The following is a 27,531-nucleotide window of genomic DNA, read 5'->3' on the forward strand; positions in this document are numbered from 1 at the left end:
GCGAAGATGAACCCAGATTAAACCATTCAAACAGTACCCAGCATAAGTCAGTATTCAATGAATGTTATTTTTATTTATTCACAATTACCATCATTCAGTCTCTTACTATTTATTATCTACTGCAACTCAAGTGAGAAGCATAAAGACAAGAAACCATTTTCAGAGACCTAAGAGCAAACTCCCAGAATGGCTACAGTAAGGGTCTTTGGAGACTCAGGAGAGGAAAAGTCAGAGCCATAAGACCCAGAAGATGAAGGCTTCTGTGTGCCAGGCTAGGGTCTGAGTGGCATCCTAGACAGAGTGAGAAAGACTGAAGATTCGCTTTTCAGAAAGAACACTCTCAGAGCAGGCTGGAGGAAGGCTTGAAAGGGCGGCTAAATGAAAGAACACGAACCACTCCCCCAGCCCAAGTCACTGACACCGGAGCTGGAGAGAGCGAAAGAGGGAAAGCTGAATGATATTCAGAAAGAAGGATCAAGAGAGCACAGTCAAACAACTATGTGAGAAAGACTGGAGACGATGGCGTGAGAAAAGATGGCGCCTAATTTTCTGGTTTAGGCAACAGGGCAAAACTAACTTACAAACGAAGGGGCGCAGGATGGCTCGTATGTGAAGGTCCATCTATGTGAAAGGGCGTCACGTGTGTGTGTGGGAGTGTGTGTGTATAGGCCCACACATACACAAAGATACTACACACACACACACACCTGCAGTCACAAAGAGTCGGACACAACTGAGCGACTTTCACCATCTGAATAAAGATGTGTTCAAGACCCCTCATCATAGGTAACTAATGCAGTTAGTCCCTCGTGAGGAAGCCCCAGGAGCTGGCACGAGTCAGAGACGTGGGAGTCTGAGTACAGAGACATTCGGGGAATAGACAGAGGAAAGCATAATGAACAAGGGCCCTGGAGTAACTGCCCAGAGAATCAGGAGGGGAAAGCGAGAATGTCGTTGTTGCCGTTGTTCAGTTGTGGCCAGCTCTTTGCAACCCCATGGACTGCAGCTCACCAGGCCTCCCTGTCCATTACCAACTCCTGGAGCTTATTCAAACTCATGTCCATTGTGTCAGTGATGCCATCCGTTCTCTGTCATCCCCTTCTCCTCCCACCTTCAGTCTTTCCCAGCATCAGGGTCTTTACCAATGAATCAGCTCTTTGTATCAGGTGGCCATAGTATTGGAGCTTCAGCTTCAGTCCTTCAATGAATATTCAGGACTGATTTCCTTTAGGATAGACTGGTTGGATCTCCTTGCAGTCTGAGGGACTCTCAAGAGTCTTCTCCAACACCACAGTTCAAAAGCATCTATCCTTTGCATTCAGTCTTCTTTATGGTCCAACTCACATCCATACATGGCTACTGGAATAACCATAGCTTTGACTATATGGACCTGTCAGCAAAGTAATGTCTCTGCCTTTTAATATGCTGTCTAGATTTGTCATAGCTCTTCTTCCATGGAAAGTGCATAGTAAAATGAGAAGAAACTTTAGTTCCAGGGGTCTTAACAAACAATACCCAAGAAAATAATTTCCTTTACTGTGTTAAGTGTAATGTGAGATAAAAGGAAGAGCCCTAAAAATACTGGCTCAAATCTCTATAAAGCTTTGAGTTAAAGATGGTGCTGCCAGGGCTGTGGATTTAAGAAGCGGTTTCTGGGATTCCTTCCAAATCCATTATCTGAAGAGGAATTTATCCAAATGGAACCGACTCTCATCCATCTAAGCCGTGTTTATTCCCTGGTATCGTGGAATGTTAGGGCCGAAAGGTATCTCAGACCTAGTGACCCTTCAGTCTAACTCACGTTACAGACACAGAAACCAAGGCCTGAAGAGGATAAGAAGTCAGCTGTCAGTGAAAACACGGCCCATTACTGGTGGATCCATAAAGAGTGTGTGGCTGTATATATATACATATATATGTATACATATATTATATATTTGCATGTATGTATGTATGTTTTGGGGGCTTCCCTGGTGGCTCAGTAAAGAATCCCGCCTGTAGTGCGGGAGATCTGGGTCACATCCCTAGGCTCAGAAAAATGCCCTGGAGAAGGGAATGGCTGCCCACCCCAGTATTCTTGCCTGGAGGACTCCATGGACAGAGGAGCCTGGCGGGATACAGTGCTTGGGGTCTCAACAAGTCAGACACAACTGAGCCACTAACACTTGCCCTTTCTTTCACTTTCATATATGTTTTTCTACAACACTTTTATAATTTATAGTGAAATTACAAATTAACAGCTTAATGCATAATGATACAGCCAACTACCAGAACATGCCCTCCCTTACAGAAAAGATCAGAATCCTTTCAGCTTACCCTTCTCTTGTCTTTCTTTACAGCTTTATCACAAAAATGTTTCCCTAAATAATACATTATTTAGCTCTTCTCACTACAGAACATCATTACATAAAAGGACTCATCATATCAACTCCTCAGCGGTGTGTTCCCTTCTCTTAATTCACTCACGTTCAGCTTCACTGTAGTGCGCTCATCTCTCTGCCGTGCAGCAACGTAACCCCTTAGTCATCTTAATACTGATGAATGTGTGAGTTCAGCGCCAGCATTTTTGCATTACAAGTAATTTTAGTGAATGACTTTTGCTGCCAAATTTAGAGTGAAATCACTAGGTCAAAAGAAATTTGCATGTTTAAGTTCAGCATCGAAGTGCTTTCTCAAACAAGCTGTGCAAACTTTCACTCCTATCAACAGGTGAAACTTGGTCCCTCACTCCATGTCTTTGCCAAAGTTTGAGATTTTTCAGGTTTTTAAAACGGGGCCAATCTGGTGAGTGTGGGGTGATATTCTGTTATGTTTTTACTTGCTGTTCTCTGATTATAAACAAGGCTGAGCATCTTCTATGTCTTTATCAGCCATTCAGGGTTTTCAACGGCATATGCTTATCCATGTCTTACGCACAATTACATTTTTTTTTTTTAACTAACATGCAGGTTTGGTTTTTATATTCTGGACTTTCATCTCTTGGGTGGTTCAAACGAATTGCAAATATGAAGTCTTTTGATGGTCAAAGCTCTTAATTTCAGTGAAGTCAAATTTATTAAGCTATTTCCTTATATCCTATATAACTTGTCTTTATACTCAAAGTAATGAAAGTCATGTCAGTTTGGTGTGTTACTTTCTAAATCTTTATATATTTTTTGGCTCAATTACATATGTGAGGAGTTCCAATGCTAAGAGAGAACCTTCCTCAGAGAGAAATATTAATGTTTTAATATTAAGTATGATGTTTACTGAAAATGTCTTTAATCATGTATTTTTGCTTTTATCATGAATATTATGAAGTTTTTGCACCTGTTGAGATGATCTAATGATTTTAGTCAAAGAGGAGAGTGAAAAAGTTGGCTTAAAACTCAACATCCAAAAAACTAAGATCATGGCATCCAGTCCATGGCAAATAAGATGGGGAAACAATGGAAATAGTGAAAGACTTTATTTTTTTGAGCTCCAAAAGCACTGCAGATGGTGACTGCAGCCATGAAATTAAAAGATGCTTGCTTCTTGGTAGAAAAGCTATGACCAACCTACACAGCATATTAAAAAGCAGAGACATTACTTTGCTGACAAAGTTCCATCAAGTCAAAGCTACAGTTTTTCCAGTAGTCATGTACAGATATGAGAGTTGGATCATAAAGAAAGCTGAGTGCTGAAGAACTGATGCTTTTGAACTGTGGTGTTGGAGAACTCCTGAGAGTCCCTTGGACTGCAAGATCAAAGGAGTCAATCCTAAAGGAAACCAGTCCTGAATATTCATTGGAAGGACTGATGCTGAAGCTGAAGCTCCAGTACTTTGGCCACCTGATTCGAAGAACTGACTCACTGGAAAAGACCCTGATGCTGGGAAAGACTGAAGGCAGAAGGAGAAGGCGATGACAGAGGATGAGGTGGTTGGATGGCATCACCGACTCAGTGGACATGAGTCTGAGCAAACTCTGGGAGTTGGTGATGGACACAGAGGCCTGGCATGCTGCAGTCCATGGGGTCGCAAAGAGTCAGGCACAACTGAGCAACTGAACTGAATGATTTTACCCCAGAATCAGTTAATGTAGTGAATTACATTTTAATTAGATTACATCCTACATTAGATTTCCTAATGTCCAACTACCACTTAATTTCCAGAATAAAGGCAATCTGCTCATGAAGCAGTAACCTTTTTAATCCTTATACTAGAATTGGCTAGAAATATTTTAAATTTTACATCTGTAGTCATAAGTGGGCCTGGCTTATAATGTTTTCTTCTCATGTCATCTTAGATTTTTAGAGTGGAAGATTATCCCAGTCTTACCAAAGAAACTGAAGTGTCTCCCTTTTGCCATAATCAAAACAGCAATTTTTTGGAATCTGAATTGGAACCAATTGATTCTTGAATGTACGGGAGAACCTGCCTGTCTGATACAGTAAATGCTGCTTAAATTTAATTCCTATGTGTGGGTACTGTGTGTGTTCAGTCATGTCCGACTCTTTGTGACCCCACAGACTGCAGGCTCCTACATCCATGGGATTTTCCAGGCAAGAATATGGGAGTGGATTGCCATTTCCTTCTCCTGGAGAACTTCCTGACCCAGGGATTGAATCCAGGTCTCCCACATTACAGGCAGACTCTTTACTATCTGAGCCACTGGGGAAGCATATTTACCATTTATTTTGCTCTTCCTTCCCTCTTGCACCTGAGACCTTCCATCTTAGAGCTAAGAAAATTTTCTCCCTGAATTACTTTCTTAAAATTCTTCCTTAAGAATGTCTTTCTCCTGTTGGTGTGGTAGTCAAGGTTCAACTAGAGAAGTAGAACCAGTAAGAGATTAGACAGACAGACACACAGACACATAGGAGATTTATGATAAGACCCTGGCTGACCTGATTATGAGGGCTGGCTAAGAAGGCTGCACTGGACAGGCAGCCGGGAAGAACAGACACGGCAGGTGGCTCTGCAGGCAGGGGCCAAGCGGCCGCCCACAGACAGAGCTCCCCTCTTGCAGGCAAACCTCGGGCCTGTTTTACAAGCCTTCTGCCCGGTTCTGACAGGCCTACCCAGCTTATGTAGGATAATCTTCCTTACTTAAAGCCAAATGATTACAAGTTTAAACTACATAGAAACAAGTATCTTCACAGCAACACTTAGCTTTGCTGCTGTTATTGTTCAGACACTAAGTCTTGTCTAACTCTTTGCAACCCCATGGACCGCAGCACACTAGGCTCCTCCGTCCAACGCTATCTCCAGGAGTTTGCTCAAATTCATGTCCATTGAGTTGGTGATGCTATGTGATTAAATAACAGGGGGGCCACAGCTTTGCCACGTGGACACACCATTAAAGGCAACACACAGTGCAAACTCCACTTTTGCAGGGAAATGTATTCACAGCTCTATTACAATTAAAAGATATTTTAGTTGACCAAGGATTCCAGGTATTCTTTCTAAAGAATTTTTTTTTTAATTCACTTAAAAAAAAAGTCCCTCTTTATTGAATATTTTAGAGCTGAATACGCCATGCAGGTATAGATTCCTCCTCGTCTCCTCAGTCTGGGGCTGAGGGACTTCCTGAACAGACGAAGCGTGCGTGTCACTGGCTCCAGCCCCGTCCTTCCAATGCGGTCTCTCCTCCATGTCCTGTCCGCTCCGTTTATAACTGAGCGTGTGGATTATAGGCACGTCCACTCCACCCTTTGAGTCTCTTACACTTTGTTTCTTTATAGCTTGGTACTAAAATCTGGATGATTTTTCAGATATATCTTCCAGTTCAGCAAATCTCTCTTCCATTAGATTTGATTGGCTATAAAACACATCAATTTCCTTTCATGTGAATTACATGCTTCCTTACCAAGAGTTTATTTGCTATATTCTTAAAACTGTCTTCACATTCTTTAAAGTTTTTCTGTCCTAAACATTTTTAAAGCCTTTTCTACTTATTTGAACATCTTAAGTACAGCTATTTTTTATCGTACTTCTGATAATTCCAATATTTGAAATTTTTGCAAATCCATTTCTGACTGCTGTTTCTGGTTCATTACCTATTTCCCTGTATGTGTGATGACTGTCAACAGTGAACTTTCTCCTTAGGATTGCAGCTGGGAGAATTATCCAATGCCCAGACGAAGCAGGGTGGTTCCTCAAGGAGGGGGTGTACTTGCTGCTGCTAGGAGCCTGAGGACACCTACGGTTAGGATCACCTTACACTTGAGTTTGGTCAGCCCAAACCAGACATTACGAATTCAGGCTTTGGACTCCTGTGCATGCTGATGCATGGGAACTTCTCCACAGAGCTCCTTCCTCTCCTCCCGGTTCCAGAGCTTTGGAGGCACAAGGCCCCAGAAGTGGCTTGAAGAAACTGCTAAGTCACTTCAGTTGTGTCCGACTCTGTGTGACCCCACAGATGGCAGCCCACCAGGCTCCCCCGTCCCTGGGATTCTCCAGGCAAGAACACTGGAGTGGATTGCCATTTCCTTCTCCAATGCATGAAAGTGAAAAGTGAAAGTGAAGTCACTCAGTCATGTCTGACTCTTAGCGACCCCATGGACTACAGCCTACCAGGCTCCTCCATCCATGGGATTTTCCAGGCATGAGTACTGGAGTGGGGTGCCATTGCCTTCTCCAGCTTGAAGAAAGGCACACTTTTATTTCTGGTTTAGCTTTATACCAAGTCTTCCCAGACTTACAAGAGCTGAATCTCCCATCACACTTCTCATCCTGGAGAACAAGCACTAGGGCTTTGTCTCGTGTGATGCTCAGCACAAGGCATTTTGCAAATCCTGCGTTTTAAGTGGTTCCAATACATAACCCTGGTGGCTCAGACGGTAAAGTGTCTGCCTGCAATGTGGGAGATCTGGGTTCGATCCCTGGGTCAGGAAGATGCCCCTGGATTAGGAAATGGCAACCCACTCCAGTATTCTTGCCTGGAAAATTCCATGGACAGAGGAGCCTGGTAGGCTACAATCCATGAGATCGTAAAGAGTCAGACATGACTGAGCGACTTCACACACACAAAAAAGTACAGAAGCAAGCACCAGATCCTTCTCTGCCGTGTCATCAGGAATAAGAGCCAACTCGAACTCTTATCTTCAAATTATATGCTTCTCTCCTGGGTTCACGTTCTCTCAATTTTGTCAAACAAAGAGAGGATGTGGGTGGTTCCTGACCCAGAACGGGTCACAAACTCACAGTCAGCAACGTGGATCATTTGTACTAAACAGTCTCATATTTGTTCAGAAACATCAGTCGTGTCTTTGAGAATTCATCTATATTGATTATTTTTTCTTTAACCAATTGATTCCTGTTTTTGCTTTCCCTTTCCACCCCCACCCCCAACCTTTAGCCACCTGTAATTAGTATACAGAAACCTGCAGACAATTCGGTGAGTTTGGGCAGATGTATACAGTCCTGTTACCATCAGGACAAACCAGGTATAAACATGTCCAATCACGTAGAAGAGCTTTCTGTGTGTCCTTCTGTGCTCCCGGTTGCTTGTGGTAAGAACGTGAGCAGGAGCCCCACGCCCCCAACACACCCCTCTGACACACTCCTCGGAGTGTCGCCCTGACCCGTCAGCGCCCCTCAGCACTGCCGAGCCTGCGCCTACTCACCTGTACGGCTCCGTGATGCTCTCAACAGAGCCACAGGTCCCTCCAGGGGCACCTTCAAGCATCACTTTCTTACAGTTCATGAAACAGTGTCCATTTCAGGAACGCAGTCTATTTGCGTATGTAAAACTACTAAGCTGTTCTGTAATTGGTTCCAAGTGACTGTCTTCGTATTTTACATTCGGCCTCTTTGATAAAATTATACTTTAGTTTTTAATTCATTGTTTTAGTTAAGTGTAATCGTTTTACAATGTTGTGCTGGTTTCTGCTGTACACGGAGTGAACCAGCTGTACGGGGACATATATCCGCCCCGCTCTGACCCCCTCCCCGCCACCCCCGAGGTCATCATGGAGCCCGGTGGGCTCCCGAGCTCGCCAGCGCCTTCTCACTAGCCAGCTGCCTCGCACGCGGCAGTGTTTGTGCATCAAAGCTGCACTCCCTGTTCGTCCCGCTCCCTCTTCACATCCACAAGTTCATTCTCTACGTCAACATAATATAATGCTCCACAGATGTGAGTTTTGTTAATGTAGCTGCTCTCAGGATGAGGCCAACACTAACGTTTGTGAGCTTCACAGAGTTGACCCGGCAGAGCACAGGTGTTAAATCACGTGAACTGTGTCCAAGACACAGACGAGTAAAAAGCTATTGAGCAGCAAAGCCAAGGTTGAGCCCAACTCCATCTGGCTCTAAATGTGTGTGTATATATATATATACATGTGTGTGTGTATATATATACATATATGCTTTTTGTAGTTACGTTAAAATAAAAAAAGACGATGTGTGAACTTTATCAAATGATAAGACTAGTTACAGAATCTCACGGTCAAAGGGAAGCGAAATGTTATTCCACCCATCCACTCAGTCCTCGACGCCCACGTAACCTGAGCTTGGAACTCAGATTCGACCATGGGAGGTGTAACTGTCTCCTCCTGACAAAACACGGGAAGGGATGGACACTTAGCAAGCCTGCACTGGACACCAGCCTGGGGCTGCCCTGGGCTGTACACGTCAGCCACACACCATCCCTCAGTCCTGCTCTAAGCCAGGGAAGGAATCCCGTCTGCACAGGAGCCCTCCAGAGACACAGAGCTCCAAAGGGAACCCACCCTGTCCTTGGAAATTCACACAAGGCACCTCTGATCCAGAAACCCACCCCACATGTTTCTCTTTGCTCCTTAAAGAGGTCTACTGGATAAATCTAACGTTTCTTCACATTTTGGAAGGCAGGCAGGTGTTTGGCCCACAGAGCATTTTCCTAACTCAGATCATTTTTTAAAACTACTTCAAAATACAGATAAACAGTATCGGATTTTTCACCATGCTGATTTGACGCTTATTCTGTTACTTGGTCTCTTTCCTCTTAACAGCAAAAAGCATTTCTCCTAGCTTGTCAGTTTCTCAAGGCATCACTGAGTGTTTACTCATGTCTTCATTCTGGCCCTGCGCACAGATGATCATGCACTCTGAGACTTCATTAAATGTTGAATTCATGTAACTAACTTTACACTTAAAACTGCCATGTGGAGTAAGAAAAGTAAGTGTTAAGAACTTAATTCAAATAATATAAACAGAAACTAAGGCCAGCCTAAATTAGGAGACCTGGCATGATCACATGATAGGATAAAAGAAACACTGCATCTAAACTTTCTGAATTCTGATGTTAAGATGCTGCTTTTTACAACGACAATTATATTTTCTGGGCCAGAAATCAAGACACACAAGGAGAACTGTAACTTTTTTCAGAATTTTGAGTTTGTGATTGTGGAAAGTCTTCTGTCCATGGAATTCTCCAGGCAAGAATACTGAAGCAGGTAGCCCCTCCCTTCTCCAGGGGATCTTCCTGACACAGAGATTGAACCCGAGGCTCCTGCATTGCAGGCAGATTCTTTACCATCTGAACCCCTTCCTGGGAAGCCCCTTACAAAGCTTAAAAACGTACATATTTAGGAATCATTTTTTATAAACTGGATTACATTGGGATGGTCCTATAAAAAACTTGGTTTGTTCACCAAGTGGTATCAGTATAACAGAACTAAAATAAGCCCATCGAAGATGCCTAGTCACACTAGCCACACACTAGTCCTGTCTAGTCGTAACCAGTCACCACTCTTCCTGCTGTGCATGGGCAGTCCTGCTCTCTGAGACCATCAGCTGAGCAGTTTTCCGTGAGGAGGTTTCTAATAGCAAAGTTTAGACACAAGTTTACAGTGACAAAAAGGTGTTACAAGTTTCTGATACACTCAAGTTACAGAACAAAACATGGAGGTGCACTCTTACCTGCTTAAACAGCTGGAGGTTGACTGCAGTTTCCAAGAACTGTTTCATGAGACTTGAACGGTGCTTTATGAAACTCTCCTCGCAGAATGTGATGGGCTCACCCTGGGTAGAAGCAAAGAATTTGGGGATGTCAGAGCAAACCAGTCTATCTGAGGAGGCACCCAGTAGGTCACAAGGGGGTGTAACACACAGATCCAACTTCTAGGAGCTCCAAGTGTTAGAGAGAGTCAGGTCCTTACACACACTGGTCGGAGTTGAGGCTGGTAGAAATATTCCTAAACCGATAAACTTCTGCTGTAGCTTCCTAATCAAGAATCCTTTAGGCTCTTAAAAATGCTGACTTTCACTCTCTCAAAGAAAGAATAAATTCCCTAAAAACAAAGATTTAATATCAGATTGATTATGAATTAAATTAAAAATAGCACATCTATTTGCAAAAGCCCAACAATTATATTTCATCCTAACTAGAAAACGTGCTTACTATAAAAATTGTTGCATGATTCTTGCCACTTATGGTGTGATCATTAATTTCTTTTTGGTGGTTTAGTTGCTAAGTCATGCCCGACTCTTTGCGACCCCATGGACTGTAGCCTGCCAGGCTCCTCTGTCCATGGGATTCTCCAGGCAAGAACACTGGAGTGGGTAGCCATTCCCTTCTGCAGGGGATCTTCCCCTCCCAGGAACTGAACCTGGGTCTCCTGTAGTCCAGGCGGACTCTTTACCAACTGAATCACCAGGGAAAACCCTGAAAAACTTTTCCTTTTAATTGAAAGGTCTATCAATCACATTCTCTTTGTGATTACAAACACAATTCTGACTGGATACTTTCTAGATTAAGTCCTAGGTAGTCCAACTGCCTAAACTTACTCCATTTGCTAAGTGTTCAGAACTCTGCAAGTCACAAGTCTCAGGCTCCGCTAGACACCTCTCCTCCAAATCATAAGGACTTTAATTCCAAACACAGCTTCCACATACTCTGACACATGAGCCCAGAAAGCACCCCTCACTGATGGACCCCTGCCACTCGCTGCTGCCCTCCACAGCCCATTCACACAGATGAGGAAAAGCGACTGAACTTTATGATCAAAGTGAAAACAGACATTAGGGTCCATGATTTGGTCCTTATAGTAAGTCCTCCAGCAGCCAACACACTGCAATAAAAAGGAAAAAAGTGAGCTTGTCCGTCTACTTTCTTATAGAACTTCAGAAAATATTAATTATCATTTAATTTTAAGGAAGAACTAATGTCTTGATTAGAGGTATCTGTAAGTAAAATTCTGAAAACTGCTTCTTACACAAATACAATGATGCAACTAGCCGTGTGTGTAACTCAGCTGTTACCACTCTGACGGAAGTTAACGACACTCCGGATGCGCCCTGCTCCACGTGGCACCTGTTAGTCGCAGTCCGTGCTATTTACATTTACGTTTATTAACAGTGAAACAGGACGTCAGTTCCTCAGTCACAGCAGCCGCATCTGAAATGTTCAATGGCCACACGGGGCCAGTGGCTACTGGAACAGACAGGACAGATGCAGAACACTTCCTTTATCACAGGAAGTCGTCCTGGACAGCGCCACCCCAGAGCCAAGAAAACAGAATTCAAGCTGAGAATCACAGAAGACGAATCAATAATCTATCAATAGGTGCCACCTACCCAGCCATCAGCTGATGATCCACAGTAACACTAACAATATACATTTTCATATTAATTGTTGCCATTCTTAAATACTATAGAATGACTTTTTAAATTGGATTAATTTACATAAATATATTTTGCATAATCAAAAATACACCAGACTTGCCACTATCATAGAACTTACAACCTAATGAGAAAAAAAAAGTAACAAACAAGAAACCCTGTTAAAGATCTGTGGTTTTCGAATCCCTATTATCAGGAATATACCTAGTTATTTGGGGCCCAATAAATGCTTTATAAGCAAACAAATGAAATAGCAAGTGAGATAAAGCCTGCTTTGTATGACATATTGTCTTTGCAAAAGCAAATATAAATTTTAAAACTAAACAAAAACCATTGCCTCTAGCGGCATTTCCAACTATATTACTGCTATCACAAAGAAACCAGTACAATTCATAATCTTGGTTTCTATTTGATGGATTTTCCCTCAAACATGTGAGGTTTTATTACCATCTATAATGTCTGAAAGTTGTAACAATGCAGCAGAGTCTTCAATTCAAGCACAAAGCTCGACCTCCAGCTGAGAACCTCAGACTTCCGATGCTGCAGGCAGCGTTTCTTCTGATTGGAGGGAGCGGAGGGTGGCCCTGGTGTACTCCTTTCCCAGTCTGGAACCAGTCTGTTGTTTCACGTCCAGTTCTAACTGTTGCTTCTTGACCTGCATACAGTTTTCTCAGGAGCCAGGTAAGGTGGTCTGGTATTCCCATCTCTTGAAGAATTTTCCAGTTTGTTGTGATCCACACACACAGTCAAAGGTTTCACCATAGTCAATGAAGTAGATGTTTTTCTGGAATTCTCTTGCTTTTTCTATGATCCAATGGATGCTGGCAATTTGATCTCTGGATCCTCTGCCTTTTCTAAATCCAGCTTGAACATCTGGAAGTTCACGGTTCACGTACTGTTGAAGACTGGTCATCAGCCAACATGAATTACCTGGAAGAACTCTGTCCTCACTAATCTCCTAGCAAATGCCTGCAATTTCTTGGGGAAGCAGCAGGGAGAAAGCTCTGGTTTGCTGTCCACGAATCTTTGAAGACACCAATCATGGTAAAAGCTTCCAATGAACCTTCAACTGGTCAACAGCTTGGTCACTAAGAATCTTCAGTTCAGTTCAGTTCAGTCACTCAGTTGTGTCTGACTCTTTGTGACCCCATGGACTGCAGCACACCAGGCCTCCCTGTCCATCACCAACTCCTGGAGTTTACTCAAACTCATGTCCATTGGGTTGGTGATGCCATCCAACCATCTCATCTTAATGATCACCAAAAAGACAAAGTCCTGGCACATCTTAGAGTTTTCTCTCAGAAGAAATAAAAATCAGTCTTGATTAACAGTGCTCTAAAGCTGTATGTGTAAATACAAGAGAGTCTCAGCTGCTGGATGCTTTGGGGTATACCCTGTGAAACTGACTGTAAGTGACTCCCTGGTGGGAGTGCCTTTCAATCCAGGTTGAGCTGGATGGCATGGTAAGAAGGAACACTCCTTAGGATCTTCTGGTTTATTTACAATCTGACTAGAGATCGGGACTGGGATTGAGTGGTTTTCTCAAACACTGTCTTGTTCCAAGTAAAGTGACTCCATGTCCCGTGTGGGCCCCTCATCTCCCAGTTCACACCTGCTGTGGGAAAGATCTCATGAGGGGCCTTCTGTGACTTCACAGTGGAAGGTGAGCTGGTTTTGAACATGAACGGAAGCTTTATGAATCACAGAGGGAAAAAACAGTCCTGAGAGAGGACAGACGTGGACACAACGTGCCCGGTGTGTCTGGAGAGAAAGCGCCAAAGCGAGGTAAGAAGAGATCAGCTGAGGCCTAGGGGCTGCTGGACACAAGTTACAGGAAGAACCAGAGCGGGAGGAAGGGCCGGTGGCCAGCCTGGAGAAGGCCTGGGCCACATCCCAAGACTTCCTTGGAGACCTCAGGCAACTCAGAGAAGTGTGTATGCAAGGAGGTGATGCGATTGTGCCTGCGTCTTAGAATGGAGAGTTTACAGACGAGAGGAAACAATGGGGACAGGCAGATCAATTAACAGTGCAAAATAAATCAGGCAAGGAGAGACGAACTAGGTGGTAGAAAGACACAGTAATGACTTCCATTACCGAACGTTTACAGGACACTAATGACGACTAACAGCAGTAACAGTAGCTAATGAGTGCGTAAGGCTTACTGTGTACCAGGCGCTGTTGTAAGACACTTAATACATATTAACTCATGCAAACCTCAAGCTCATTATCATCACACTTTATACACGATCAAACTAAAACATGGGCTTTCCTGGTGGCTCAGCGGTAACGAATCCACCTGCCAATGCAGGAGCTGTGGGCTCAATCCCTGGGTTGGGAAGATCTCCTGGAGAAGGAAATGGATACTCACCTCAGTATTCTTGCCTGGAGAACCCCATGGACAGAGGAGCCCGGTGGGCTACAGTCCATGGGGCTGCAAAAAGCTGGATATGACTGAACAACAACAAAACTTAAAACATAAAGTTTAAGTAACTGGTTCAAGACTGCACAGCAACAGGATCACGCTATGCTCTCGACCTCTAAATTACCCTATTTCTGGATATCCTAGACTATATGAAATATTTTATGTATTCCATGTCATGGAATCTGTAAAAGTAAAATAAGCTGTGATTATTATTACATTTTACAGATGAAGAAGCCGAGTTTAAGCAGATTCACCCAGGTTGTGAGCGTCTGAAGTTTGCGTGGTTAATGACACTGCTGAACATTTCATGGCAAAATCAGAAGGACTTATTTGTTAACTGATACGTAGTAGTGATTCTCCAAGCTGGTCCAGGGACTCGGATCTTTCCATAGGATCTGTGACATTAAGTCTATTTTCATAATAGTGCTAAAATGTTATCTGCCCTTTTCACTTTCATTTTCTTATGATATTTAACAGAGATTTCCAAAGGCTTCATAATTTATGATAGTGCAACAGACTGAAGGCAGAATCAAATATAAAAATCTAGCCAATTTCTTTTAATCCAGACAGTAAAGAGATTTGGAAAAATGTAAAACAGTACCATTCTTCTAACTTATTTAGAAATATAGTTATTTTTATGAAAATATGCTTTATGGTTACCTTTAGTAGGTTTGTGTTTTTATTTTTTTCATTTTTTAAATTATTTTTTCTTTTTATTTTGTTTGTATTATTTTAAATAAATTAATAAATATTTAGAATACATTCAGTTTTCATTTCTAATAGGGTAAACGGTGATAGATATACTGACATACACAGAAGTTCTTTGATGTCCTTTGACAATTTTTAAGTCCCTTGGACTGTAAGGAGATCCAACTAGTCCATCCTAAAGGAAATCAGTCCTGGGTGTTCATTGGAAGGATGTTGAAGCTAAAACTCCAATACTCTGGCCACCTGATGCGAAGAGCTGACTCATTTGAAAAGACCCTGAACCTGGGAAAGATTGAGGGCAGAAGAAGAAGGGGATGACAGAGGATGAGATGGTTAGATGGCATCACCCACTCAATGGACATGGGTTTGGGTGGACTCCGGGAGTTGGTGATGGACAGGGAGGCCTGACGTGCTGTGGTTCATGGGGTTGCAAAGAGTCAGACATGACTGAACGACTGAACTGAACTGAACTGAAGACAGTAAAGACATCTGGAGACAAAAAGTGTAAGGACCACAGGTATACAAGAAAAAGATGAACAATGGTAAAGATGACTTCTGGATTTCTAGCTTGAGGATGAGAAGATGCTATTGCTTATTAAAGACCAGGAACACAGAACAAAATCCAGATTTAAGAAGAACCTGATAAAATCAGTTCTGGTGTATGTCTTAGCTTAGGTTCTGTGCCAAGCCTGAGATGGGGATTCTTGTTTGAGTGGCTTTTTGGCAGAGAGTGCTCAGGAAATAGGTCCCAAGGGGAACAGGAGATGACAGGGGGTAAAAAACAGGCAAGAATGCGGCTTCAGGCTGAACCCGTGGAAAAGCACAAGTCTTGTGGCCGAGGCCACCCCTCCTTGAGGTGAGGAGGCCAGTTTCCTGCAGCCTGGGTCAGTCAGTTGCTGATCTTTTGGGAGTAAGGGTGGAGGAGAAGATGGGGTACCTGGTGAGGCACCACCCATTTAGCCAAGGGCAACTTTCCTCTGGAAACAACACCAGCCAGTTCAGCCTGGGCTGGGCCTCTAGCACAGGGAAGGGCACAGGCCGTGAAGGTCGCCTGGGGATAGGCAACACAAGCTAGAAGTTCCAGTTTGGAACATGTCCTGGTATCCAGCAATTATCTGTGTAGATAGAGCTAAGTTTTAAACTTAAGCCGATCACCCTACTTAGGGACAAAGAATTATGCAACTTAGAAATACTTATCTATAATACAATTCACGTTTTTTAATTACATGGTTCATTGACAGAAGAAGAAGTAAACAAGTACACAGACTGGTGGAGGCACAGAATAATCAGGTAGAAATACTGAAAGATGGAGAAGAAAGACTCTTCATGGGAAAACTGTGATGTGATGGTAAAGGAGCCGCCTTTCTTGCTCATGGAACAGTGACGAGGCAACAGAAAGGAATGAAAACCGCAATCGTGGCACTGGAATGCCACCAAAGGGGCCTGGAAGGAAGCAAGGAACGGCTTGTTGTAGGACAGGACGAAGCTTGTATGACAGAGAAGAGGACCAGACTTCCCAGCAAGGAAGCCCCAGCACTGGCCGTGGACACATTAAGCATGTCAGTCAACAAACAGTCAACAAACACATCCGAAGGGTGAGCGGACGACAGATGAGATGTCACCACCAGTGGTAAAAACACCGACGCTCATGCTCGATCTACCTTTAAAACGTAAAAAGCAGAGTCGTGATCATGAACAGGACAGGGTCACTCTATGTCGCCTGTATGATGACTAATAATAGTTGAGAGCACCGTGCAGCCAGGACGCCAGAAACTTAACTGCAAGTCACCCAGACCTGATGGCGCTTAAATAACTCAGACCCGGCCTCAGGGCCTCAGTCTGCTCCAGCCGGAACCCCCGGTTCACCTCGGATGTCTCAGCTTACCTTCAACAGAGAGAAGCCAATTCTGCAGCCTCTGAATGTCCAGAGGCGAGCCTGTCTCTCTCTACCAGCGCTCATCCTCTGCCTTGTGTTAAACATGATTTCATACCTCTTATCTGTGAACTCTCGAGGCTTGAGACTAAATCCTTACACATCTCTGCATTCCCTGTAGTACAACACAGTACTTTCATTCTGTGTGTTCAATAAATACCCATTAGCTACTATTTGAGTTATTTTTATAGGATAATTAAGGCACAGGTAAGATATGGATGAAATGGGGCTGTTTTTCCTACCCTATTATGTTTGGCTTCAGAGAAATTATCATTATTAAACTAATGTAACATTTTTGCTTAGTTTAAGAAGAGATATTTTTCAAATTTTAGACTGTCCTCCACAGCAGGAAACTTCACAAGAATAAGGAAATAGTTAAGACACAGACCTATACAAAGACACAGATCTTTATGCTTTAAGAATGGGCATGACTTTGTGAAAGTTCATGCTGGGAAAAAAAACAAAGGTGTCAGGAAGAATGATACTGTACAAAAATGTGAAGTAAAATCCAAAGTATCAACACAGTATTTATTCAGTTCCTTAACACACTTAATGTGTAGTGTCACTGTTAGGTAAGATTTATAAACAAACTGAGCAAAAATGTCTGCATAATGATGGTACATTAACATTTTAAAATCTCCGAAAGATTCTGCCACCAGCTCTCTCATGGGAATCTTAAAAATATAGTTAGGTTCTCACAGAAAACAGTAATAAAAGATTTTTCAGGTTATGTGGCATTTTTCGTCCAACTGTCCCAACACTTCTATTTATCAAACAGGGGCCCAGATTACTCTAGTTCATCTTTATTTTAAAAAGAATTTCCTTTTTGTCCATTAGCAAGGCTCATGGAAGCCTAGAAAGGCTTGGGTGTTTGAAACAAATGACATCATCCTAAATATTCAAAGCAACACATTTAAGTATTATCTCTATGCTCTTGGGGTAATAAAGCATATGCTTTTGAATATACTGAGCCGTATTTTAACTCATTAAACAATTCTTTAGCACTACCTGTTGGTCAAAAATTTGACTTATTTTTAATAGGTTGTGATGCAAATTATACGAAGAGGTGCAAATGATGACCCTTTATTTAGTGCCATCATTTAAAATACTCTCATGTTTATAACAATGCTTTTCTTTGGGAGATCAGCAGAGGGTATTCTATTTTAGTTATGTTGAAGGAATATTCCTTACCAAATTTACTACATCTACTATATCGTGTTTAATGATCAGAGCTAATAAATAGAGCATCAATTACATGCCAGGCACTGCTCCAGTAACATATATGAACTCATCCTCTAAACCACCCACGAAGGATTATTGTCTGTTTTTTTTTAAACACACAAGGAAACGAAAGCACTGGGAGGTTATCAGCCCAAAGTCATATAAGTGCTTAGTCACAGGGTGAGGATTCAGACTGTTCCAGAGTCTGTGCCCTCATCACTTTTCTTCCACTTACTTGGCATATTAGTTTGACCTCCCGGTTCTGAATTCTTAAAAAGTAGCTACACTTGCTGCTGGCTAAAAAAAAATCCAAAACCAGCTGAATAGCCATTATTTTACTGAAATCACTTTCCAAAAACTTTAAGGAGTTTTATGATTTTCTCTGCAATTAAGGACAGTCTGTCAACCGTGCCAGTGTATCTTCTAGAGAGTGTAAGTTAGGCTGGAGGAGAAAAGCGACAGCATTTTAAGCACTGTCACTCGCGTTCCAAGGGCTTCATTCATAAAACCAGTTACTCCCGGCGGCACTCAGCACGTGTGTTTGAAAGTGAGCGTTCAGGTCCTCCGGAGGCTTTCGCTCACCCCACAGCCAGCTGGATCGCCAGCGCCACCGCCGAGTGCAGAGAGAAGAGGAAGGAGCGGTTGGAGCGGAGGCAGTCACCCCAGGTGGACCGAGCCACGCGTGCGCTTACAGGGCAGGAGGAGACAAACTGCCTCCCCAACTCACACACACTCCGTCAGACGCCTACACCGTCTGCACCTCTCAAGAATATTCCTGAGACTCAGTCTTCACACAAATACCAAGAGTCTCCCATGTATCTTCATTCAGAGGAAATGTTAGATTCAGAAGATGCATCTCAAGGAGTGTACAGCATGAGACAGAGAGGCAGCACGGAACAGAAACGCTGCACACCAGCCAGCGAGCAGGACGGTAGCAAGAGCGGATGCAGACACGGGCCCCTAGCCATCAACTGGGGACCTCGATGATGGTTTTAAATCTCCATGAGCATCATTTTTCTGATCTTCAAAATTAAAGGGGTGATATTTTAATGGCTTATATAGATTAAGTGAAAGAGTTAATATAAAGGGCCCGTCAATGCCTGGTATCCAGCAGTTAAGACAACTGACTAAATGGTCAGTTGTCTTAATAGCAATTAAAAAATCATTAATGTAAGCAAGAGTCAAAACCATTCATGTAAGTAAGAGTTGATTAATGTAATTGAAAGTCCCTTGGACTGCAAGGAGATCGAACCAGTCAATCCTAAAGGAAAACAGTCCTGAATATTCACTGGAAGGACTGATGCTGAAGCTGAAGCTCCATTACACTGGCCACCTGATGTGAAGAGCTGACTCACTGGAAAAGACCCTGATGCTGGGAAAGATTGAAGGCAGGAGAAGGGACCAACAGAGGATGAGATGGTTGGATGGCATCACCGACTCAATGGACCGTGAGTTTGAGCAAGCTCTGGGAGATAGCAAAAGACAGGGAAGCCTGGCGTGCTGCAGGCCATGGGGTCGCAAAGGTCAGACACGACTGAGCGACTGAACAAAACAACCAAAATATATTTATGATGAAGGTGAAAGTGAGAGTCGCTCAGTCATGTCCGACTCTTTGGGACCCCATAGACTATACAGTCCATGGTATTCTCCAGGCTAGAATACTGGAATGGGTAGCCTTTCCCTTCTCCAGGGGATCATCCCAACCCAGGGATCGAACCCAGGTCTCCCGCACTGCAGGTGGATTCTTTACCAGCTGAGCCACAAGGGATGCCCAAGAATACTGGAGTGGGTAGCCGATCCCTTCTCTAGCGGATGCTCCCAACCCAGGAATTGAACTGGGGTCTCCTGAATTGCAGGCGGATTCTTTAGCAACTGAGCTATCCATGATATAACTGTAACTTCTAAACTTGGCTCATTTTTTTTTTACATTGCTCAGAAAATATATTGAAGATACATGCCTATTACATAAATGTCAAAAAGACTGCATAAAATTAAAAATGTGCTTTCAATAATTCAGAATACAGGAGTCTTTGTAAGGATAATACCTGAGACAAAACAAGTGTTTTATATACAATAAATAATTTTCCTTAAAAACTATTTATTTTGAAAATACTAAGAAAAAAATGTCTAAGTACATTCAGTACACTTTAAAAATAAAGTTTTCATTCAAAGACTGAGTCAAAGAAATGGGAAGACATGCAGAATGAAAACACTATCCTCCAACTCCCAGACAGAACCAGCAGTAAAGAGAGCAGGAGAAAACATCACACACAAAAAGGAAAAACATAGATAAATTAACAAATTCACAAAATGCAATCAATAAACAGGAAAGATACTCCCTGACAAAACTAAATATTTTCCCACAGATACTGAGAATCTGGCTTTCACAATGCTTAAAAGAAAAGTCAGAAACCTAGTACCCCTATCTGTTTAATTAAGCTCAAAGAAGGAGAAAATTAAGCTACAAAAACTATAATAATTAATGTCAAACATGGGGTTTTTTATCATTTTAACCAGCACCTAACAACACTGATAATTTAAATCACGTAAGAAAATTTTCTCTTCAGTCTGCTTTCCTCAAATCTGAAGTCTTTTACAAGTTTAAAAAGGAAAATAAAAAGAAAAATGTAGTTTATAAAGATTAGTATTTAAATGTGGCAAAATTACAGCAAAGTGATACTTTTAACTTTCCTCCTATAACTGTAAACCTGAAACCAATCTCTTTCCAAAACACGTGATATCCAAAATCAATCACTAAGTTTGTCTTTCAAACTCATTTTTATGTTTCAACTGTTTGATAATTTTAATGAGTATGCTCCACTGTAGAGTGGATGACTGGTTTCCAGTCTTTTAAAGAAAGAGACCCTGTAACTGTCAATAATCTCTGAAGACTCCCCCATGTGAGTTACATATACTACATACGGTACTATGGGTTCTACATCACGCTTTAAAAAATATACACAAATTTCAAAAAGATCAGCAAGCAAATTAGACCATGTGCATTTTTCTAGAGACAGCAGCTCATCTGCCTATAAATTTACAGACTTCTCTTTGTGACTCAGTAACTCTTCAGAGGTACAAGAGCCACTGGGTTGGAACCAGTCATCTGGAAGTCAGCTCAGAAAGCACACGACCCACTCACGTTTGTTCAGTGCTTTTTTAGTGCACACAGTTTATGACACAATTTACACACTCAGCCTGAAAGATAGCCAGAGGGGGTGTAAGAATTCTCATTTCACAAATAAGATATGGAAGTCGAGAAGGAATAAAGAAACGGGTTGATGTTACACAGCCTAACAACGGTGGAATTCCTTTTAGATAACAGGTCTTATCGCTAACAATATTTTTAACCCATTTGTTCATCTGGTTACAAAAGGCCAATGTAATCAAATTAGACTAACATACTTAGCCAGTAATTCAGAGGGGAAAAAAAAACATTTTAATTTATATCTTTTTGGGCTACTTAGCAATGTGGGTCACAATTCTACATAAAATCATTTTAGGGGTATTAAAAAGGAAATGGCAAAGTGGGCTAAGATATGTTAAACAGAGAAGCCATCTTAGAAAAGTGTTATGACTTAGGAAAACAATATATTTCTAAATATTGCAAAATGTCCAGGTTCTAACCCATTTAAACCTTCACATTGTACTTGACATTTCTAAACTAATAAACCCAACTGTCTGGTCAATTTCTTAGTAATCTTAGCAAGACTGGGTAGTCACTCTAAAATGCATTAACACAGTTCATTAGTTAAGAGGTAAGAATTCCAATTTCAGATAGTAAGCAACAAGGTGCCATCTGCAAGAGAATGTGGGAAACACTTAACTAAAGGGTTACTGCCTGAAAGAGCTAAAGCCAAAAGGTCAAGAACCTGGAGAAGGGACACCATGTTTTACAGCATATTCGTTTAGATTTTTGAAAACCTTTTATGAAACATTTTAGGGTAGGGGGTATTCAAGTGTTTCATTCCCTGCCCCATTTCAAAGTACCACCCAAGAGCAAATTAAAACAGTGATGAAGGGAAACGCTTACAGGTTTGTATCTCAGAGCATCTCTGTAGGATCCAAACAAAGCCGCCTGAGCCCTGAGGAAGGCCCTGGCTACTCCATCCCCCGTAGCTGTGGACTGCTTCTTCAGTTTATTTTTCAGGGCCGAGACCTGCGTGACAGAGAGGAATCGTTACATTCACACCTCGGAAATTGGTACGGCGAGGGACGAGCCGATCTGCAGGCAGGCCGCAGCGTCCGAGGGTCAGCCCAGCCACCGCCTCCTCGCCGCCGCTTATCGTCGTGACCACGGGCAGCACCTGCTGGCCCGTTAATTGAAAGGGAAGCAGGGGCCCGCGGTAACGTGCTAATGCAAATTGGTCTGTGCGCTCCTTTTTTATTCCCAAGGCCTCCTGACATAAATAAGCTTTAATTATTTTACAGTAAACTGCTTGTGAGCCACTTTCCTGCAGATGTTTAGCCATTACAACATGTGTCTACTTGTTTGGAGATGGAGCTGGTTGGGGAGTGGTTTGTTTCTGCTATGGAAGGTTACTTGTTCCAGGCCCTCCAGGATCACTGGCTGTTTAATTTTATTTTTGGAAGCCTCATTTGTACATATAATTTTCCAGTCACTTGTTGAGTAGTTTTCAGCATTATTAGATAGAAAGTGGGAAGGGAGTTAAGGTTACTGAGAATCTAAGCACGAGTAGGGAATTCTGTTACGCTCGTTAGACACTGGCTGTCCCATTTGATATAAATAGTCTTCCATGCCAAGTACTCATGTTACCGTTTATGAACGAACAAACAGGGGCTCGAATGTGTGGACTGACTTGTCCTTAATATTTGGCTACCAAGAGGTGAAACTGAGATCTCAACCCAGTTCTGTCCAGTTTTTCCCACCACCACTTGCAGGATTTGAGTTCAACGTTATTGCCTTATGAACCAGTTATCCCACTAATAATGTTTCTAAATCAAAGAAAGATGTATGATCTAGAAATCTGCATACTTTTAAAAGGCACCTATGTTTGCTACAATTTTCCATACACTTGCATCCTTTAATTTCAGGTCCCGTGTATTAATATTTTGGGGCTTCCCAGATGGCTCAGTGGTAAAGAATCTGCCTGCCAATGCAGGAGACAGGGGTTCAATCCCTGGGTTGGGAAACTCCCCTGGAGGCAGATATGGCAACTTGCTTCAGTATTCTAATCTGGGAAATCCCATGGACAGAGGAGCCTGGCGGGCTACAGCCTGGGTCTCAAGAGTCGGACATGACTTAGTGAGCAAACCACCAGCTCCACAATCATATTGCTGATGTGTACTCGTATTTTTTTTAAAGAGGACGTGATATGATCTGTTCCCATGCCTCCAATTCACTTGACCCACTCCGTTCCCACATAAAAACCTCACTCTGTACACTTAAAAAGTACAAGTGATGCTCATATACATTCCTTAGCAATGCTCTACCTGGGTACATGAGGTCATGTAGCAATCCTGTTTTCTCAAGAAAAAAACTGATGGGACGAGTTGGCCTGCTCCCTTACCAGAGCATATTCTCATCCTTACGACAGATACTACCAGATTAACTACGCTGTTCCTCCTTTACATATATGTGCAAGGAGTATTTACATTTCTTTATACAAGCAGTCCTGACTGCTCCTGTGGATGATGATTGTAACTGAAGTGTCAACCTAATTAACAACCAAACTTTGAATAATGCTAATGAGAAATGAACACAGCATCAGAGGCAGGACCAGCTCTACAGGTGATAAACCTTCACAGGAGTGACATTTTCCAGTGTAAAGTCACAGCCACTGTGATCTGATCAAAGACACAGACCTCCACTGGGTCCAATTATAACCACAGTTTTGAAAAAATTACTGAGTTAGGATGCTCATAATCTATGCAGAAAGGCCTTTGCAGTATAGGTCTTTCCCCATAGCTGTGATCTTCTCAATTTATATCCAGGCTCCACAGATCCAGATAAAAGTTTAGAACCTAGTTCACTTAGCCCACAAAGTGAATAAACCCGGATTCATTTAAGAAGTTGTTATTATTAAAATATAACCTCAATAAATGCATATTTTTAGGTAACCCACATATTCAAAAATAAATACAGCTGAAGGATGTAAAAACAAACCTCTGACTTAATGTCCTATATTCTGAAGATAGTAATAATGTTAAGTTCCAAATGCCTTCTTAAAAGAAAACAATGGGGATGAAATCAACACGTGTATTTCATTAATGCCCCCTAGAAAGGCTTATCATGCAAAGAATAGCATTCTAGTCTTCCGAAGTATTATAAAGTTGGGTTATGTTTACTTTAGAAAAAAAAAATTAAACATCATGCCTTGTATCTTTGCAAAAGTGAACTCCTCAAGATGTATTTCCTACAAAACCTGAAGGTGGGGCTTCCCTGGGCGTCCAGTGGTTAAGAATCCACCTGCCAACGCAGGGGACACAGGCTCAATCCCTGATCCGGGAAGATCCCACGTGCCAAGGAGCAACTAAGCCCGTGAGCCACACCAGACAAGCCACCGCCATGAGAAGCCTGCACACCGCAACGAGAGAGGAGCCCCAGCTCCTTGCAACTCGAGAAAGCCCGCACAGCACCAAGACCTAGTACAGATAAAAATAAACACGAGTACCCCAATGTTCATCGCAGCACTGTTTATAATAGCCAGGACATGGAAGCAACCTAGATGTCCATCAGCAGATGAATGGATAAGAAAGCGGTGGTACATATACACAATGGAGTATTATTCAGCCATTAAAAAGAATACATTTGAATCAGTTCTAATGAGGTGGATGAAACTGGAGCCTATTATACAGAGTGAAGTAAGCCAGAAAGAAAAACACCAATACAGTATACTAACGCATATATATGGAATTTAGAAAGATGGTAACAATAACCCTGTGTACGAGACAGCAAAAGAGACACTGATGTATAGAACAGTCTTATGGACTCTGTGGGAGAGGGAGAGGGTGGGAAGATTTGGGAGAATGGCATTGAAACATGTAAAATATCATGTATGAAATGAGTTGCCAGTCCAGGTTCGATGCACGATACTGGATGCTTGGGGCTGGTGCACTGGGACGACCCAGAGGGATGGAATGGGGAGGGAGGAGGGAGGAGGATTCAGGATGGGGAACACATGTATACCTGTGGCGGATTCATTTTGATATTTGGCAAAACTAATACAGTTATGTAAAGTTTAAAAATAAAATAAAATTAAAAAAAAAATTAATATCAGTACTAAAAAAAAAAAAAAACCACACAAAAATCTTAAAAAAGAAAAAAAAAAGACAATCCATAGCTGGTGGGCTGCTGTACAGGTTATAAAGTATATGGAGCAAATGCCTTAAAGAAAAAACAAAGAAAGACGCCTGAAAGTGACAGCTCAGCTCTCCACAAATCAAGAATCCTTGGATGATCATGACACCTGTGCCGGCCGCGCCTGGAAGCAAGTCAGGCCACTGCTCAGCCTCCACCAACCCAAGTCCTCAACTATGTAACCGCCAAGCAAGTCTCCCAGGGTTATTAATCACATTGCCACAAACCCTTCCTAAACAAAATAGTAACTATGTAGCCTTCACTTCCAAAATTTGTCAATGTCAGTTCCTGAATTCCATCAAGAGGTCTATAGAACACAGCAAAGAAGAAAATATTTGCTCTAGAACTTCGGATAGGGTAGCCACTAGACACAGGAGCACCTGAAATGTGACTAGCCCAAACTGAGAGCTGCGGCTAGTTTAAAAAAAAAAATACATTGGATTTTGAAGACTTAGTATCATAAAAAGAGTAAAATACTTCAGTAATAATTTTTATTGATTACATGCTGAAACAGTATTTTGAATATACTGGGTTAAATAAAACATTAAAATTCATTGCAGCTATTTCTTTTTGCTTTTTAGCATGGCTGCTAGAAATTTTTAATTGCCAACATGGCCTACATTATGTTTCTACTGTGGACGGGGTTTTTTTACATGAACAGACTATTCATGTTGAACATACTATTCACACAATTTCATACAGACATGTGAGACTAAAAAAAACTGCCTTGCAAGAAATATGGTTAAGGTTCTCCTTTGCCTATTTCTACATTATTTCACCTTTACAAACTGCACATGAAGAGCTCTTCCTTGACCTATTCGAGGTGAGCCTCGACTGTCAGCAGATGGGTGGTGGTCCCAGTTTCTCAGACCACAGGGGCAATGAGTTAAGTGTTTCTATGTGCACCCATGAAAGCTCATAAACAACCTGTAAAAATGAAACGTTTTTTAACAGTCAGCTTCAGATACGAGGATACTACTCTAATATAAAATAATTTTCAACCTAGTTATTTTTCTGTACTGTAAACCATGGGAGTAAGTTATCACCAGTTACCACTGCCCTTTGCAGGGCTAATTAGCTGTGAGCAGATTTTAATATATATATATTTTAATTTTAAAAAAGAGAAGGTGATGTATCTTCTGCACTTTTAAAATACCTGGTCTGGGAAATCGCATTTTCTGCTTAATTCCCAAGCTTCTAAGTTTAGTTTTGACATAAATGTACATCTCTCCATGATATCCTAAAGCTTATACTCACATGTAACTGAATTCTGCAAAGCACCTGAAACTTTGGTAACATGGCTATTACCACAAAATCCTATCACGGCCTCCTGAAAAAGCATCCATTGTTTTCTCTTTTTATTCTTAAGAAAGTAAGCTGCAATGTTTGATGGCTGAGGATGACTTCAAAACTGATGTTTTACTTTGACATATTTAGTCTGTACATAAATTAAGTCTAATTAGGTATCATACTAGACCCTCCCCCCCAAAAAATGTGAAAAAACTTCAGAATAAACATAATTTCACTGCTCTTATCAAGTGTTCAAATTCCTTTCCTACAATGAGCATCCAGGCTTCTGAGCAGCCGGAATTACAGCCAGGGTCTAAGCATAGTGAGAGTTCACTGCAACATGAATAATATTTCCAATTCTCACCCTTGCCCTCTTAGCACTAAGTGACTATGAGTAAAAGGAGGGAATTACACGAGTAAACACAGCAAACAGGCATAAATTAAGAGTGCAAGCCACATGCACGTGGTCTGAGCAGTGAAGCAATGATGCTAACTTGGGGTTAGGAAGGGAGGTGACATAGAGGAGCTGAGATTTTTCAAGGAAGTGACAGGTTTCTCTCTTAACTTGACTTTCAGATGTGGCTTCTCAGGAAAAATAAATCCACCACTATAACCCACTAATTTTCATTTCATTTCTTAGGATCACAAAGAGAAACATCAGGGTAAAGAACAGAAGGTAGACACAAACGTTCAGGAATAATATTGGGATAAACCATGTGTCCTGACAGGGCGCTGTGATATCTTTAAGTATCCGTATTCCTAATTGAACTCTACTCCAGAAACTACATACATTCAGAAGAGCTAATGCTTCAAAGAATATCTTGCTTTAGAAAAAAGTTACAAAGTTAAAATCTTCTTTATTCTTCCCTGAAACATCTTATGGTCATTGTATGAACCCAAAATTAAATCCCTACACTTTAATCCTTCTAATGTTCAGTTTCTTAGGCAATAAAATGAACCCTTTTGTCTTAATTTTCTAACATGCTTCTATTTAAGGATTAAAACACTAACCTTTAACATTTGTTAAATGAAAAACACATGATACACTGGCAGAGGGCATCGTGACAGTT

The 27,531-nt window shown here is 41.8% G+C and overlaps 1 protein-coding gene across 4 annotated transcripts in view; it reads right to left on the bottom strand.

Moving 5' to 3' along the window:
* Positions 1-27,531, bottom strand: part of DENND1B (DENN domain containing 1B) — a 271,452-nt gene that overhangs the window by 61,772 nt on the left and 182,149 nt on the right. For all 4 annotated transcript variants that reach the window (XM_055583140.1, XM_055583139.1, XM_055583138.1 and 1 more), the window contains 2 exons: positions 21,884-22,009; positions 9,866-9,967 (listed from right to left, as the gene is read on the bottom strand). In XM_055583140.1, the coding sequence (XP_055439115.1) occupies positions 9,866-9,967; positions 21,884-22,009 (228 nt within the window). The remainder of the gene's footprint in view (positions 1-9,865; positions 9,968-21,883; positions 22,010-27,531) is intronic.

Source organism: Bubalus kerabau, chromosome 5, assembly GCF_029407905.1.
Source record: "Bubalus kerabau isolate K-KA32 ecotype Philippines breed swamp buffalo chromosome 5, PCC_UOA_SB_1v2, whole genome shotgun sequence".
NCBI classification, from domain to species: Eukaryota; Metazoa; Chordata; class Mammalia; order Artiodactyla; family Bovidae; genus Bubalus; species Bubalus kerabau.